General features: G+C 45.3%; 1 protein-coding gene across 1 annotated transcript in view; it reads left to right on the forward strand.

Moving 5' to 3' along the window:
• Window positions 1-1075: 1075 nt before the first annotated feature.
• Window positions 1076-18440, forward strand: part of UBXN2A (UBX domain protein 2A) — a 30684-nt gene continuing 13319 nt past the window's right edge. Inside the window, exons 1-2 of the mRNA XM_018575442.1 lie at window positions 1076-1127; window positions 17874-17931. Coding sequence (XP_018430944.1) covers window positions 17915-17931 — 17 coding nt within the window. The 5' untranslated portion in view covers window positions 1076-1127; window positions 17874-17914. The remainder of the gene's footprint in view (window positions 1128-17873; window positions 17932-18440) is intronic.

An 18440-nucleotide genomic window follows, 5' to 3' on the forward strand; every position in this document is an offset into this window, starting at 1 on the left:
CAGTCTGAGGGCCAATTCACAGTTGTCCATTTTCAGTCAGCAAAACTCTTGTATGAAAGGTGGTCTGTGGGAGGAAGAACAACCTAGCCTTGGTGGTCAGTGGGAGGAAGAACACCCTGTCTTTGGTGGTCAGTGGGAGGAAGAACACTCTGAAAAAGGTTGTCAGTGGGAGGAAGAATGCCCTGGGAAAGGTATTCAGTGGGAGGAACACCCCACGACTGGTGGTAAGTGGGAGGAAAAATGCCCAGCATCAGTGGTAAGTGGAAGGAACAAAGCACAGCTTTAGTGGCCAGTGGGGGCAAGAAAGTCCGGCATCAATGGTCAGTGGGAGAAAGAAAGCACGGCATCAATGGTTAGTGGGAGAAAGAAAGCCCAGCATTAATGGTCAGTGGAAGAAAGAAAGCCCGGCATCACTGGTTAGTGGGAGAAAGAAAGCCCGCCATCAATGGTTAGTGGGAGAAAGAAAGCCCGGCATCAATGGTTAGTGGGAGAAAGAAAACCCTGCATTAATGGTCAGTGGGAGAAAGAAAGCCCGGCATTAATGGTCAGTGGGAGAAAGAAAGCCCGGCATCAATGGTTAGTGGGAGAAAGAAAGCCCGGCATCAATGGTTAGTGGAAGACAGAAAGCCCGACATCAGTGGTAGAAAGAAAGCAGTCAAAGCAAAATCCTAAGGCCATATCTGTATACTTTCTCAAATTATTAAAGCCAGAAAGTCTGCATAACCCCCAGTTAACTAGTATGTTTACATACAGATGTCTGGAAGACATCCTCCAAGTTTCTCTAATGATAACTATACTTATTGCAAATTACAGAGACTACAATATCTAGCACCAACTAACATGGTGCCCCATGAATCATTAAAATATTCCAAATCAAACAGTCAGGAGAATCACGTTTTCTTTTTAAGTTACCATCGCCAAACACTTTTAGCTAAATTGTTTCCCTCAACAAAGATGGCGACGCTGGAGCCCCACCACCCAACTTATCGCGAGAACCACCGTGAGCCAATTCCTGGGGGCGTAAACAACAAGTTACGTCAGCCGCGCTTGAGGTCACTTCCGGCAATAGGGGATTGTGGCGACTCAGGAATGGGGTTGTGTCGGGAGCAGAGGCTGCGGTGACGATGGTGAGTGGCGGCGCATCACAGTCTAACCACACTAGACGTTCCAGCGAGCTGCACCGGAGGGTCTCCCCGGGTTTTGGTGGTGGGGGGCGTGTGTCATACGAAAGCTGGGAGGGGTGACGTCACTTGTGCACAAATCTGGCCTTTTCTAGTCTGGCCTTGGTGGGGGAGGGGGTGCAGTGTTGTGTATAGTGATCACAAGGACCTGTCTTCTAATGGCTTGAAGTTTTTATGTAGATAAATGAATGCAGAGCGCAGTCAGCTTCCCTGTGAAGGGAGGAGGGTTTGCTGCGGAGCTAGCAGGAACCTCTGGCCTCAGAGGCACTACCAAGCTTGTCCCCTGCCAGCGCACTGCAAAATGCGACCATTGGTCAATATAAGGAAGCAGTGGTCTCTCCGCAGAGGTCTGACATGCTTCCTGCTGAGGCAAATCTCATATTCCCTGCTCATTGGAAAGCCCTGACTCAGCACAGCCTGCAGTGAACCTCTGCAGAGAGACCACTGCTTCCACACAGAGAGCAGGGCTCCTTTTCTGCAGCATGGGGGGTGGGGGCTGGCAGACTTCTCTACTCAGGCTGTGGCTGCCTTTTTGAAGAGAACAAACCTGAAGCGAGTGTCCGTGCTCGGAGGCAGACGGGATCCATCTATGAGAAGAACAGGCTGCTGCGTACAATCACACGCAGCACCTGTCCTTCCCGGGGGGGGCATCTGCACGGGCCAGCTCTTATCACTGTGATAAGAGGTCGGCATATTTTTTGGGGAGGCATTTGGAATGTTTTTAGCTGTAAACCCCAACAATGAACTTCTCTTATTTGCCCATTTTTTTGGTCTGTGAGATATATATACCATTGTAAGCGTTTTGTTCTATTTGTACGTTGAGTGCTGACAAAAATCTGATGATCCTGCCAGAAATCCAGAGCTGCCCTGCGTCTGCTACGCACTTCCTGAGTTATGTCACGGGGAGTAATCAGCCCTCCTAGTTGTTGTATTGGGGACTACAGAATGATTATTTTTATATATTTGTTACAGGTCTTTCTATAGTGCTGACAGTTTACACAGTGCAAATTCACATCAGTCCCAGCCCCCAAGGAGCTTATAATGTAAGGTCCCCATCTCACATACAGGAGCCAATTACCCTTCCAGCATGTCTTTGGAGTGTGTGAGGAAACCAGAGTACCCGGAGGAAACCCACGCAAGCACAGGGAGAACCTGCAAACTCCATGCAAATAGTGTTCTGACCAGGGATTCAAGATTGGGAGATTGGAACAGTATGGGCAGCTTAGCAAAAGAAAACTGGTCAGGGCTGACACCACTCACACGTGAACAGAATAGAGGTGCACCGAAGGGAAATTTTCAAAACCGAAAATAAAAAAAAATGTCAGACCGAAAGTGAAATGTTTTTCTTTTTCTAACCTTTTCTAAATTTTTTGGCATTTTTTTTATTTCTATTAAATATTTTATTTTTTTAGGGGCTTTGGTGAAATATCAAAGGTGCAAACAGACCCCTATCCTCAATCTCTTTTCCTGCAGCCCCTGTTATCAATGAACAGGAATCCTCCATACTGAGTGGGAGGAATTTATCAAAACCGGAGTAGACAAAATCTGGAGCAGCTGTGCTCGGCAACCAATCAGCTTCTACCTTTTCAGTTTCAAATCTTAACTGAACAAACTAAAGAGAGAAGCTGATTGGTTGCCATGCATAGCTGCTCCAGATTTTGTCTACTCCGGTTTTGATAAATTCCTCCCATTGTTCCAGTTCATTCATAACATGAGGACAGAGTATGTTTACTATAACCACAATCATGAATGAACAGGAGGGTATATAGATCACTCCCATTCATTCATAATTGAGGATATAGTAACCATACCATATCCTCAATTATGTACAAACACTGGGGAATACTTTGCAGGGACAAGTCTATAATTGTGCCACTATATAGATCACTGGTACGACCACATCTGGAGTATGCGGTCCAGTTTTGGGCACCAGTTAACAGGGGGGGATGTCCTTGAACTGGAAAGAGTCCAGAGGAGGGCAACCAAACTCCAAAAAGGGGGTGGAGGACCTGAGCTATGAGAACAGGCTTCTAAATCTAAACATGTTCTCCTTGGAAGTAAGGAGATTAAAGGAGAACTATGGGGTCAGTGTTTTTCCCCATAGTTCTCCTTAGGGTAACGGGAGGACACAAACTAGCGTCCTCCCGTCACCCTAGGCTCAGTATATGTAGCTCGCGGTATACTGAGACGCCAGGACGTTATTTTCATGTACAAAATGTTTACCGGGGATAGTAACATTAGCAGCAAACTCTTTACAATTAACTCCATGACAAGGACGAGAGGCCACCACTTAAAATTGGTGGAGAAAAAATTTCAGCACAAGGGGCTAAGCGGTTTCTTCTCAGTTAGATCAGTCAAGGTCTGGAACTCGCTGCCACATGCTGTGATTTCGGCTGAGAGTGTGGAATCATTCAAGAGACGATTGGACGATTTCCTCAGGGACCGTAGTATACAGGGGTACAAGCACTTTTAAAGATGAGATCACACAGGGACCTATACGTACTACACGCCAATAGGACCATACACACATACACAAATAGGTTGGACGTGATGGACATATGTCTTTATTCAACCTCAAATACTATGTAACTATGTAACTCAGCGGTCACTGACTGCTTGTACCCGCTCTCCATCCTGAATCAATTGGCACAGGAGGCTGAGCGAGCGGGGAGGAGAGTTCGATCTGACAGCTGACTCCTCCCCTGCAGCGCCGTCCCGGCCTCCTGTGACAGCTGACCCCCCCACACCGCTCTCCTGATCTGTCACAGGAGGCTGAGCGGTGCGGGAGGAGAGATGCCGGCTGCTCACAGCGCTCTCCTCCCCTGCACTGCTCGGCCTCCTGTGACAGTTTTCTCTCCTCCCTGCTGGACGTAGAGGGGACACAGAGCAGCACCCAGCGGGGAGGAGAGAAATCAGGGCTGCTCTGCCATTTCGGCCAAAAGATAACACTTTCGACATTTTGCCAAAAGTACTATTTTCGGCCGATCTGTTTCAGTGCATCCCTATATGTATTACACAGTTACGGTAACTAAAGATAATTTTAGATATTTAAAGATATTTTAATTTTATCTAAAGCCCAAACATTTCCCATTCCGTTTAGTCCCGGGGGCAATAGTCAATCTACCCCTTGGGAACACAAGCCTCCTCCTGAGAGAGGCCCCCTACCTAGGACCCAGTCCAGTACCCACTTTGGCCCCTGAATTACTCTACATATATTCCCCTCTACCTACCCTTCACCTCCCCTCCTTTTCCTCCACTTCCCAGCTTCCCACTGCTGATGTACTCTTTAGAAACTTTTTGTTGGCATGGTTGATACTGTGTTTCCTGTATGCCTTAAAGTGACCCTAAAGTCAGGAGAGAAACATCGAACATGTATTCTTGTACCCTAACTATTAGAAATGTTTAGTGATGACAAGCTACAAACACTTACTTCTAGATAATTGCCGGCTTTGCATACCTGATTTTTTTTTCTCCTTCCCCAGTCTTCTGACAGTGGCCATGTTAACTAAGGGCAGGTTACTAGACCTTCCTTTACTTCCTGGAACTCTGGCACATGTGACTAGTCATGTGACCATGCAGATCATTTCAGGGGAGGAAAATGCCTTTCCCTGAGATTACAGATGAGATTTTCCAGTAATGCTCTGCTGATGTAATCATCCTAGGATGCCATACTTGGGAACATTACATCATTTGTGCCAAAGTGGACCAGGAAGTGGAAAAACTCTATTTGTAAGTAAAATAAAAACACGTTTGTTTAACTAATGAATGTAACAGGATTTTAAAACAGCATCCAGAGCTGCATGCTGCTGTGATTTTTAGCGAAAGGGGGTAAAGGTCCGCTTTAACAAACATGAATCTTATTTGTGTATCACTCGGCTGTAGATCCTCCAATCATCTCTGAATTGGTGCTGACACTGTCCTTCCTTCTGTCCTTCCATGTTCCCCATGGTCCCTGTGTGTGTTGTAAAGTAGCCACCGCTTCAAGCTCTCTCCTGTGATGGACTACAATCTCAAAACAAATTAGTAAACTAAACATGAGATTGTAGTCCATCACAGGAGCGAGCTAAGAGCGGTGGCTACTTTACAACACACACAGGGACCATGGGGAACATGGAAGGACAGAAGGAAGGACAGTGTCAGCACCAATTCAGAGATGATTGGAGGATCTACAGCCGAGTGATACACAAATAAGATACATTGGGGGGGAATTTATTGTAACTGGAGCAGTTGCCCATGGCAACCAATCGACATCTCTCTTCAGTTTGCTCAGGTAAGGTTTGAAATTGAGACTGAGAAGCTGATTGGTTGCAGTGCAATTCCTTTCCAGAATTTGTCTGCTCCAGTTTTGATGAATTCCCCCCATTTTTGTTAATAGTTAAGGTACTTGATTGTATTTTTAAGATTTAATTCCTGAGTTTAATGTCACTTGAATAAAGCTGTTGTGACAAAAACCCCGCGATGGAGCGTCTCGCCCTTCTAGCCAATGGGTGCTCGCCGAAACAAAAGATAGTCTTTAGATAGACTTTAAAAGTTTTGTTTCCCTGCGGCTCTGGGGCGGCTGTGCTTGACGCTGGGGGCTCAGGACATTGTGAAGCACTGGGAGCCTCTCTTCTCGATCTCTGGCTGTGGTGGGTCCTTATTGAAGTGACAGTGAGCAATTGTGGGCTCCTTTTCCCTTTGGTGTGACTTCCACCTCCTACTGCCTGCTATTGGGGTTTTGATCCTTGCTCCTGTCTCCCCCTGAATCTTGGGGTTCTGCCCAGACGGGTCTTCTGAGTGCACAAGTACCAACCTGCTTAACCAATATCTTCCATTTCCTGAGGAAGCGCTTTTTGGCGTGAAACGTTGAAATCATATGACTCCTCCACTCCGAACAACCTATAAACCAATCATGTTGATCTCTTCAATCATGTCACTTCAATATTTATATATTTATTTCATCATGTATCTGTGATCTGGTTATTCAATAAGTGGAGTGAGTCTTTTAGGAGATATCTGACTAGTTGGTTTTCTTTAATGAATTTTATTTGAATTTGAACATATTTTAATCATTATTTCATAAACAATACTTTTTTACCTTTCATTGTCATTTGGTACCTAAAAAGCCCCATCTTTCTCTCTTTGTGACTACTACTATTTCCAGGGGTGCGGTACTGCATACTCAGGTCCTGGCCATAAATGTAATTATTTGATTCCCTTGTGTCTGTATGGTGTTAGTTACTTTACAGACCTGTAAATGAACGATGATGTTGCTATACGAATCCTTCAATAGCTCTGCGGTGACACAGCATGACTGAAAAGAGTTTGCTGATGGTGACATTCATGAGTCGGCGATGGTAACGATCACATAGTTGTGGTCTGTACTGAGATTGGTTTGCCACACACAATTTTAGGTGCATTGCATGAGAGCTTGCTGTTACAGATTCTCTGGTATGTTGTGTTTAGTAGTAGTTTGTCTTATTTCATAACCATTCATAATGCTGAATCTTAAAGCTGAACGCCGGGCAAATTCAATCTTAACCCTTGCAATGGGACTACCCACACTCTGCAAGGGTTAACAGCTCATTTGTGCCTAGGTTAAAAAAAAGATATACTCACCCAAAGCTCCCGGCCGGCTTTTTCTTAGACCCTGGAATGTGTCCCCCCGCTCCTCTGCAGCGGTCTAAGGCCCCATAAATCATGTCTATACACTGTGCATAGAGCAGCCCTGTGGCAGCTGGTCAGCTTGGGCTTCGGGTGGGTATAACTTTGTTATTTTAGCACCTAGACACATCAAGCACCCTTGCAGTGCAGGCCTAACTGACCCCCTATTTCTTGTACAGGAGTAACAGAAACAGGAAGTAAGGGAAAATTTGATGGGGGGTCACAGACACAAATGTTAACTAACCCCTCCCCCAAACACACACACACACACACACACACTTTATCCAACACTATTATTTGTCTGTGGTTAGGGGTTAATTGTCTGTGCACAGTTTTTGTTTTCCCATCTCGTGTTAAATGGCAGAGTTGTCAGTATTTGCTTTTTTGGAATCCATCCACGAGAAAAAGATCATCCTTTATTTGGTAAATTCCAGGAATTTCTGGACTGGGTGTATTTTTGAAACACATTTTCTTACACACTGCTGGATCCCAGCAAGAACCTGACAAGCCAACCTTTCCTCTGACAGAACGACTGATGGTAGGGAAAGATGGGCAGTGGTGGGCACGGATGGGCAGTGGTGGGCACGGATGGGCAGTGGCAGATGCGGATGGGGGTATTTCTCCTCTGTACAGGAGATGCAGATACAATGAGGGGAATTTATCAAAAATGGAGCAGACAAAATTTGAAGTCGTTGTTCATGGCAACAATCAGCTCTTTCATTTCCAAAGCTTAAGGCCCCGTTCACATATAGCGAATTGTCGCGCGATTTCCGCCGCGATATCGCGCATTTTTGCCGCGCGATATCGCGAGACTGTGATGGACTACAATCTCAAAACAAATTAGTAAACTAAACATGAGATTGTAGTCCATCACAGGAGCGAGCTAAGAGCGGTGGCTACTTTACAACACACACAGGGACCATGGGGAACATGGAAGGACAGAAGGAAGGACAGTGTCAGCACCAATTCAGAGATGATTGGAGGATCTACAGCCGAGTGATACACAAATAAGATACATTGGGGGGGAATTTATTGTAACTGGAGCAGTTGCCCATGGCAACCAATCGACATCTCTCTTCAGTTTGCTCAGGTAAGGTTTGAAATTGAGACTGAGAAGCTGATTGGTTGCAGTGCAATTCCTTTCCAGAATTTGTCTGCTCCAGTTTTGATGAATTCCCCCCATTTTTGTTAATAGTTAAGGTACTTGATTGTATTTTTAAGATTTAATTCCTGAGTTTAATGTCACTTGAATAAAGCTGTTGTGACAAAAACCCCGCGATGGAGCGTCTCGCCCTTCTAGCCAATGGGTGCTCGCCGAAACAAAAGATAGTCTTTAGATAGACTTTAAAAGTTTTGTTTCCCTGCGGCTCTGGGGCGGCTGTGCTTGACGCTGGGGGCTCAGGACATTGTGAAGCACTGGGAGCCTCTCTTCTCGATCTCTGGCTGTGGTGGGTCCTTATTGAAGTGACAGTGAGCAATTGTGGGCTCCTTTTCCCTTTGGTGTGACTTCCACCTCCTACTGCCTGCTATTGGGGTTTTGATCCTTGCTCCTGTCTCCCCCTGAATCTTGGGGTTCTGCCCAGACGGGTCTTCTGAGTGCACAAGTACCAACCTGCTTAACCAATATCTTCCATTTCCTGAGGAAGCGCTTTTTGGCGTGAAACGTTGAAATCATATGACTCCTCCACTCCGAACAACCTATAAACCAATCATGTTGATCTCTTCAATCATGTCACTTCAATATTTATATATTTATTTCATCATGTATCTGTGATCTGGTTATTCAATAAGTGGAGTGAGTCTTTTAGGAGATATCTGACTAGTTGGTTTTCTTTAATGAATTTTATTTGAATTTGAACATATTTTAATCATTATTTCATAAACAATACTTTTTTACCTTTCATTGTCATTTGGTACCTAAAAAGCCCCATCTTTCTCTCTTTGTGACTACTACTATTTCCAGGGGTGCGGTACTGCATACTCAGGTCCTGGCCATAAATGTAATTATTTGATTCCCTTGTGTCTGTATGGTGTTAGTTACTTTACAGACCTGTAAATGAACGATGATGTTGCTATACGAATCCTTCAATAGCTCTGCGGTGACACAGCATGACTGAAAAGAGTTTGCTGATGGTGACATTCATGAGTCGGCGATGGTAACGATCACATAGTTGTGGTCTGTACTGAGATTGGTTTGCCACACACAATTTTAGGTGCATTGCATGAGAGCTTGCTGTTACAGATTCTCTGGTATGTTGTGTTTAGTAGTAGTTTGTCTTATTTCATAACCATTCATAATGCTGAATCTTAAAGCTGAACGCCGGGCAAATTCAATCTTAACCCTTGCAATGGGACTACCCACACTCTGCAAGGGTTAACAGCTCATTTGTGCCTAGGTTAAAAAAAAGATATACTCACCCAAAGCTCCCGGCCGGCTTTTTCTTAGACCCTGGAATGTGTCCCCCCGCTCCTCTGCAGCGGTCTAAGGCCCCATAAATCATGTCTATACACTGTGCATAGAGCAGCCCTGTGGCAGCTGGTCAGCTTGGGCTTCGGGTGGGTATAACTTTGTTATTTTAGCACCTAGACACATCAAGCACCCTTGCAGTGCAGGCCTAACTGACCCCCTATTTCTTGTACAGGAGTAACAGAAACAGGAAGTAAGGGAAAATTTGATGGGGGGTCACAGACACAAATGTTAACTAACCCCTCCCCCAAACACACACACACACACACACACACTTTATCCAACACGATTATTTGTCTGTGGTTAGGGGTTAATTGTCTGTGCACAGTTTTTGTTTTCCCATCTCGTGTTAAATGGCAGAGTTGTCAGTATTTGCTTTTTTGGAATCCATCCACGAGAAAAAGATCATCCTTTATTTGGTAAATTCCAGGAATTTCTGGACTGGGTGTATTTTTGAAACACATTTTCTTACACACTGCTGGATCCCAGCAAGAACCTGACAAGCCAACCTTTCCTCTGACAGAACGACTGATGGTAGGGAAAGATGGGCAGTGGTGGGCACGGATGGGCAGTGGTGGGCACGGATGGGCAGTGGCAGATGCGGATGGGGGTATTTCTCCTCTGTACAGGAGATGCAGATACAATGAGGGGAATTTATCAAAAATGGAGCAGACAAAATTTGAAGTCGTTGTTCATGGCAACAATCAGCTCTTTCATTTCCAAAGCTTAAGGCCCCGTTCACATATAGCGAATTGTCGCGCGATTTCCGCCGCGATATCGCGCATTTTTGCCGCGCGATATCGCGAGAAGTCGCCGGCCAATGTTATTCAATGGAGCTGTCTTAACTCCATGTCGCGCGTCGCTCGTCGCGGTCGCAAGTCGCTTCTACCGGACCCTTTTTTTCGGCGGATTTTGCGCGATTTTACTTTTTTTCTATGGAGCCCGACGGGGAAGGTCGCGCTACCGTCGCTGGATCGTCGCTGGAACGTCGCCACGAAAGTCGCGCTATCCCGGCCGTGCGGATCCGCTGCAAAAGGTATGTCGCTATATGTGAACGGGGCCTTAATGAACACACTGAAGAGATAAGCTAATTGGTTGCCATAGGCAACTGCTCCAGATTCTGTCTGCTCCTATTTTGATAAATGCCACTCAATGTATCTTCTTTTATGGGGCAGAGACCGATGTGAATGGCTCCATGTACTCTGCGTTGTGCACTCTGATATGTCAGTTACATATAAATACTGGAAATAAATCTGAGAACGGACATGAAGGGAATCTTCATGTAACCCACATGTAATAGTTTGTGACAAAGATGCATGCCACTTCCTCAAAGTTAAAATTAACTTTTATTTTCCGATTTTTCCAAAACTGATAGACGCCCCACTCAGCAGCTTCTCTCTTACATGTTTCGCCCCCCTGATGGAGCAACGCTTGTGGTGTATGGGAGGAGGGGAGCGCACCCACGAGCAGGAGAGGAGGATAGTGGTGGCCTGTGGATTGGCTTCACATGGTTGTGAATCGTTAACCTACATGTGAATTCCATTCAAACCCACTCCGGCATTCATCAGAAGGCGGATAATAAAGTTGGCCATACACTTTACAACGATGGTTGTAAAGTAATTAAAAAACGTACGATCTGCCCATCTTGGACAGGCAGATCGTACTTGCAATCATCGCAAGCCCGCTCCCCTGAGGGGCGGGCTTCCGATGACCGCAGTGCTGTGCGTGTGCGCACACCGGCCCGTTCAGCATTTGTCTCCCCGAGCATCATTCAAACTAGCCGAAAATCGTACGATTTTCGGCTGGTTTTCTAGCATGCTCCTTCGACAAAAGACGTGCGACCGTACAGTAGAAACGGTCGCACGTCTTCATTCACACTGCACGATTCTCGTACGATCGCGGGATTTCACGCGATTCTCGTACGAGAATCGTGCAGTGTATGGTCACCTTAACTCAGGTCTGTTGCATGTGGAGCTCCAAGCTCTACTCGCATCAGACTGTGTTGGAATTGTCTTCCAATGAAATTCCAGAGCTTGGAACGTTTTTTCCCGAATCATCTTCCAGGACAGCAACCTGAGAGATGATTGGTTCCACCTTCTACAGGAAACACAATTAGCAAAACAGTTAAAAGCCCCTCCCCTTCCCCTCGTACCTCAGTTATGAGGGGAATTTATCAAAAATGGAGCAGACAAAATTTGAAGTCGTTGTTCATGGCAACAATCAGCTCTTTCATTTCCAAAGCTTAAGGCCCCGTTCACATATAGCGAATTGTCGCGCGATTTCCGCCGCGATATCGCGCATTTTTGCCGCGCGATATCGCGAGAAGTCGCCGGCCAATGTTATTCAATGGAGCTGTCTTAACTCCATGTCGCGCGTCGCTCGTCGCGGTCGCAAGTCGCTTCTACCGGACCCTTTTTTTCGGCGGATTTTGCGCGATTTTACTTTTTTTCTATGGAGCCCGACGGGGAAGGTCGCGCTACCGTCGCTGGATCGTCGCTGGAACGTCGCCACGAAAGTCGCGCTATCCCGGCCGTGCGGATCCGCTGCAAAAGGTATGTCGCTATATGTGAACGGGGCCTTAATGAACACACTGAAGAGATAAGCTAATTGGTTGCCATAGGCAACTGCTCCAGATTCTGTCTGCTCCTATTTTGATAAATGCCACTCAATGTATCTTCTTTTATGGGGCAGAGACCGATGTGAATGGCTCCATGTACTCTGCGTTGTGCACTCTGATATGTCAGTTACATATAAATACTGGAAATAAATCTGAGAACGGACATGAAGGGAATCTTCATGTAACCCACATGTAATAGTTTGTGACAAAGATGCATGCCACTTCCTCAAAGTTAAAATTAACTTTTATTTTCCGATTTTTCCAAAACTGATAGACGCCCCACTCAGCAGCTTCTCTCTTACATGTTTCGCCCCCCTGATGGAGCAACGCTTGTGGTGTATGGGAGGAGGGGAGCGCACCCACGAGCAGGAGAGGAGGATAGTGGTGGCCTGTGGATTGGCTTCACATGGTTGTGAATCGTTAACCTACATGTGAATTCCATTCAAACCCACTCCGGCATTCATCAGAAGGCGGATAATAAAGGTGGCCATACACTTTACAACGATGGTTGTAAAGTAATTAAAAAACGTACGATCTGCCCATCTTGGACAGGCAGATCGTACTTGCAATCATCGCAAGCCCGCTCCCCTGAGGGGCGGGCTTCCGATGACCGCAGTGCTGTGCGTGTGCGCACACCGGCCCGTTCAGCATTTGTCTCCCCGAGCATCATTCAAACTAGCCGAAAATCGTACGATTTTCGGCTGGTTTTCTAGCATGCTCCTTCGACAAAAGACGTGCGACCGTACAGTAGAAACGGTCGCACGTCTTCATTCACACTGCACGATTCTCGTACGATCGCGGGATTTCACGCGATTCTCGTACGAGAATCGTGCAGTGTATGGTCACCTTAACTCAGGTCTGTTGCATGTGGAGCTCCAAGCTCTACTCGCATCAGACTGTGTTGGAATTGTCTTCCAATGAAATTCCAGAGCTTGGAACGTTTTTTCCCGAATCATCTTCCAGGACAGCAACCTGAGAGATGATTGGTTCCACCTTCTACAGGAAACACAATTAGCAAAACAGTTAAATTGGGGGTTATTGTGTTTATTTTTTCGGGAGGGTTCATTCAGTGCATTGCTTTAATGTATGCATTATTGCCATGCGATGCTGTTTTTAGTTCAAATTGCACCCCATCGCACTTTGACACTGAGGTATTCTTCCTCTTCAGCATATCATGGGCGACAATGGCAAGGATTGGCACCACTCTGCATGGTCACTCAACATTTCTAAATCTACGGCTTTTACTAAAATGATTCCTGGTGATCCTCCATGAAGGTCCTTGTTCAGATCATTCCTGTTACAGGGTTACAGCGCTCTTTCCCTGTCTGCCAATTGTGCTCCCGAGCTGTCACCCTGCCTATTGAGCTTCTGATGCAGACTACAAGTGGCCATTTCTACACGCATGACACAGACATGGTCCACTGTTGTCACTGTCAGGAATCCCACCTTGAGAAATGCAGCTGTCGCTGGAGTGCGCGTAGACAGAAGATGGCTGTAATGAGGCTGCAGGAGATCCACAGCAAAGAGATGCATCATGGATGAAAAGAAGACCGTTGTCTATGTTGCACAGTCAGTGGCGTCACAGGGGGAGTGTGGCCCTCACCCGGGTGCCACCATTGGAGGGGTGACACCAAAATGACAGACATTTTGGTGTCACCCCTCCCTATGAAAAGTCGGGCACTCGGTCACGGACCGAGAGCCCAACAGTGTCAGGAGAGAGGAGGGGACCCGGCAGCATACCTCATTCCGCCGGGTGAATGTCCCCTCCTCTCTGTCCCAATAAGCCGGCCGCGCATGTGCGATGACGTCATGGCAGGGTGTCACCCGGTCTCTGCTCCGGGTGACACCCAGCCTCGGGACGCCCCTGTGCACAGTGCATCAGAAAAGGAAATGTCTTTCAGTTAGGTGTGACATTCACATGGCAGGGAACATGAGCAACTTTATTCTCCATTGGGAATTTGCATTTCAGCAACTCCCCCCGCTTCAGAAAGGAGCACAGAATTGTTTTTGCTCAGATCATGGAGCTTTAATAGGAAGGAAAGTGGTTTCTTTTTACCTTTTGATGTTGCGGTGTGACATTTCGTTATCAGTAGAAATCTATTTACAAGACTGGGGCCTTCTAATTAGGTTTGTGAGACCTGAGATTACCGCAGATAAAGGCAGTTGCAGTCGGATAAGATTCTGAACACAATGATTAGCAGGTGTACAGTAATGTTGTCACGCAATCTGCAGAGCCGGGTGAGTAGCTTCCTGTCTGGCCGTTGTAATTACACGGCCGGGAGCTTTACATTCAAGCGATCGGGCGTCTTTAGGCCTCATTCACACACATCGCAAGCAAAATTGTATATTGCGTCTATGCGCGTGTTTACGAGCGTCTGTGCGCGTATATACGAGCGTCTGTGCGCGTATATACGAGCGTCTATGCGCATATATACGAGCGTCTAATGCGCGCACTATATGCAATCCCAGAATGCATCACTCGTAATGGAATTTTAATGTGCTGTATGTGCTCGTAAATACAAAGAGATACGCTGCCCGGACGGATCTCTGTTCCATTCTGTTTTTGCGCATATATATACGCTGCGCAAATATACGGCTCCATACGCGGCTGTGTGTATGGAGCCATTTATTTGCATATGTTGCATATGGTACAATACGTACGTGTGTGTATATGCGCGGCAGTGTGAATGAGGCCTTAGAGACGCCCGATTGCTTGTTTTAGCAGCAGCTGTCACTGCTGATCCCAAGATCCGCTGTGCCCAGTGCGTCCGGGACCAGCACGGCTGGTCTGTGACAGGAGATCAAAGGGAGTTCTGTACACGAGCTCCAGCGGCTGGTGAAACAGATCTGTTTCATCAGCTTCTCTGAGGGTCCCTAGGTGACATTAGGGGTCTTGGAGACCCTGATATCTCCATAAAGAGGACCTGTCGTGTAAATTGGCTATCACATAGGGGGCTTCTTAGCCCCCAATGTGATGGCAATAAAGTTAAGTGTAAAAAATAAAAAGAGTGATAAAAAAATGTTGTTTTAATTTTTTTTGCGTCCCCCCAAAAGTGAGAGTAATAATTTTAGGGCAATTAATTACTGATAACACTTAACTGATGGGCGGTTTAAAGGTTTTAAAGCGTCGCCTATAACCAATTGGTGTGGTCGTTTTTAGTGATTTTGCTGGTGCGCGCAATTTTAAGGCTTGACATGTTTGGTGTCTATTTACCTGAAGTGACCCCGTCTTCTATATTTTACCAAAAATATGGGTAAGAATAAATGTTTTTTAACATAACGTAGGGAAAACCGTTTTTTTTTCTAAATTTGCGGTACTTTTTTCATTATATAGTAAATTAAAGTAAATAAATAGTAAAGTAAATTGCAAGGCTATAGTCCGGTCATGCTGACTGGTGACATTTTTGACTGACTGGTGAGACATCCTAAAATTTTTCAAGCCCTGCGTATAATACATACAAGTCTGTTTTATAAGCAATTCACAAAGCTGTTTGTCCTGTGAATCTCTGCACTTTGCCAGCTCAATGCTGATTGGCTGGGATGCCTGCTTCCTGGCCAATCAGCATTGAGTCGGCTTCCCGAGCAATCAAGAAGCAAGGCGGCTACCTGCCACCCAGCTTCTTGATTACCCGGGAAGCTGGCTCCATGCTAGCGGAAGTAACGAAAAAAAAAAGCTTCAAGTTATAGATTGTGAATGGGAAACATGTAAGAAATATAAAATAGATGTTATCCCAGCTTGGCTGCCAAAGTCGAAATCCACTTTAAATCCAAGTGCGTCCTATGTATGTTCCTCTGTATGTGTATATATAGATGTGCTGTCACTGGATCCCGGTGTAATCTGGGTGACGCATGTCTTCGCTCAGCATTTTCTTCCAGTCTGTCGCCTACACGGAATTGTCATATGATTCACTTTGCCATCTGGAAGCGATGTAACTCTTTCAGTATATTCCGTGGCAGGAGGAGCTTTATTTCATTTTTATGGTACATTGATTTCAGTGCTTTAATCAGGGAGGTGAGCTGAGCTGAGCGTGGGGACTAATAACTAATCTGTGATTGGCTGCTACACATACCAATGATTGTACTTTGAACAGGGCTTGAAAAAATTAATGACCGGACTATTGTAATTTGTATTAGCATTTTTTGGGGAGAGAGAGAGCTTTCTTTTGGAGGTATATAATCACCAAGGGGGGTGTGTTTTATTTTTTACTATATAATGAAAAAAGTACAGTAAATTTCGGGGGAAAAAACTGTTTTCCCCAAGTTATGTTATAAAACATTTATTCTTACCCATATTTTTGGTAAACTATAAAAGACGGGGTCACATCGGGTAAATGGACACCAAACATGTCAAACTTGAAAATTGAGCAAACGTTCCAAAATAGATTTTTGTTCAAAATTCTAACAGTGTATACCCTACTTAAGTGACAGTGCATTTAACATACTATGTCCTGAAATCTTTAACCCTTTGTTAGGACAGACGGTCCTTCTAATCTAGTGAACTGTTAATGAAATCTGCCATTACTAGGGAATCACCGATACCAGTATCGGTATCAGTGCAGATACTGTGTATTTGGGGTTAGGGTTACTCGTACACTCCCAAATGCTCCCGGTGTCGGGATAAGTATCAGATCTTCCAATATCAAGAAGCCGGGTGGCAAGTCATGTCCAGCTTCCTGAAAGGCCGGGAAGCCGGCTCCATGCTCCCCCCATCACCAGGGAGCTTGGAGCTGGCTTCCCGGCTAATCAGGAAGCTGGGCGCCGTGTAATGACTTGCCACCTGCCTTCCTGGTTGGCCAGGAAGCGGGCTCTATACTTCCTCATCACCTGATGCCGAAGGGGCATGGAGACGGCTTCTCGGATAATCAGGAATTACACACCGCCCAGCTGCCTTAATGGGACTTCTGGTATCGGCATTCAGTATCGGCAAGTACCCTAAAAAAAATATATCGGTACTCGATACCGAAAAACTGGTATTGGTGCTTCCCTAGCCACAACAGTACAGATAGGGTTAATATAAACATTGCATGGCATGTGAGAACTATGCAGGATTTTGTTGTCCTGGAGTTTTCAGAAAGAGCATGTAAAAAGTCAAGCAGGGATTTTATTTCTTCTTTGTTATGTGAATGGGGACATGTAACAAATAGAAAGTAGGCGTCATCCCAGTTTGGCTGCAGAAGTGGATGGACTGCATGTTTTCAGATTATGAGTTCTGGGTTGTGTCATTGGGAGACTGAGGACATCTTGTGGCATAGAAGAGGTACTGCACCAATCACAATTGGAGGTGATTATTCGAGCTGTTTGCAGTTTCTCTAGCTTAGTCATAGAGATCGGACTACACCTATGATTGGATGAAGCGCATCAAAGGGGGCGGACCTTGGACCGGACACCAGTGATGTCCTAAAATAAACTATTTCTGCAGAATCCGATGTGCCGCCTGCTTTTCTTCTGTTTTGTATGGGCTCATATTGGAGTGAGGACGTGCTCCCAGCGGCAAGCACCCGGCTTATTCCTTCCCTGACCAGTGCTGCTTGTATGTGTTCTCTTTGCATTGACGCTGGCTTCCAACCTGCAAATTAGTTTCTTAATGTTAAGTTAATGAAGCAAGGATGAAGATCTCCGCCTCAGATCCTGATCTTTGAAAAACCATTGGTAGGGGCAGCTCCCATATATCTTATCGTGACAGGTTTCCTCTAATCTAGCTCTTTGATTGATGGGGACACATGGAATATGAGGAAGAATTGGCGGCTGTCTAACAAGGGTCTGTGTTTTTTGGGGGTTTTTTCCTCTTCATGGAACAATTTGGAAAACGGCGTGGTCATTAGAACAGACAGAGTTTGATGTACTAATCATTCTGTTTTGTATTACACCCTGTGAATGTATTTTGGATGTCGGGTATAAATTCCACGCACTGCACATTCAAACATTGGCAGGATTATGATGATTATTTCTGTTTTCCATGTAACAGGAAGAAGTACAAAGATAAGGGAAGCCAACAACACTGACAACATGAAACCCCAAGACAGGTATTGGAAATGTTTTGTTTAGACTTCATTTATCTTTAACCTAAGCTCTAGGCTTTGCATTTCTGTTATGTTTCCGTCTCATAGTTACATAGGTTGAAAAAAAAACACAAGTCCATTGAGTTCTACCTATTGTTAGATTCTAATTGTTGCCTTTTTTTTTTTTACATTTAATTTATTTTTTTAAGTTGAGCGTTACCCCCCCTCCTTTTCACTAAAAATCACCTCAACGTGCCTGCTGATCTAAAATCATCTTATATTCATCAGTTAAACAAATATATATTTTTAACTTTTTTTCATTTTGGAAAACCTGTTTGACTCTGTAAATAGAAATTGTCTTGCTTCTGTGGGTTCTGGTCGACAAACTAACCACTATACACAATGCAGTTGCATGCAGTGGAAGTCCCTACCCCTTAAAGTGGACCTTTACCCCCTTTCACTAAAAATCACATCAGCATTCAGCTCTGCTGATATGAAATCATCTTACATACAGTTAAACAAATATAATATAA

The sequence above is a fragment of the Nanorana parkeri genome, unplaced genomic scaffold (assembly GCF_000935625.1).
Source record: "Nanorana parkeri isolate BGI_ZX_2015 unplaced genomic scaffold, ASM93562v1 scaffold53, whole genome shotgun sequence".
Taxonomy (NCBI): Eukaryota; Metazoa; Chordata; class Amphibia; order Anura; family Dicroglossidae; genus Nanorana; species Nanorana parkeri.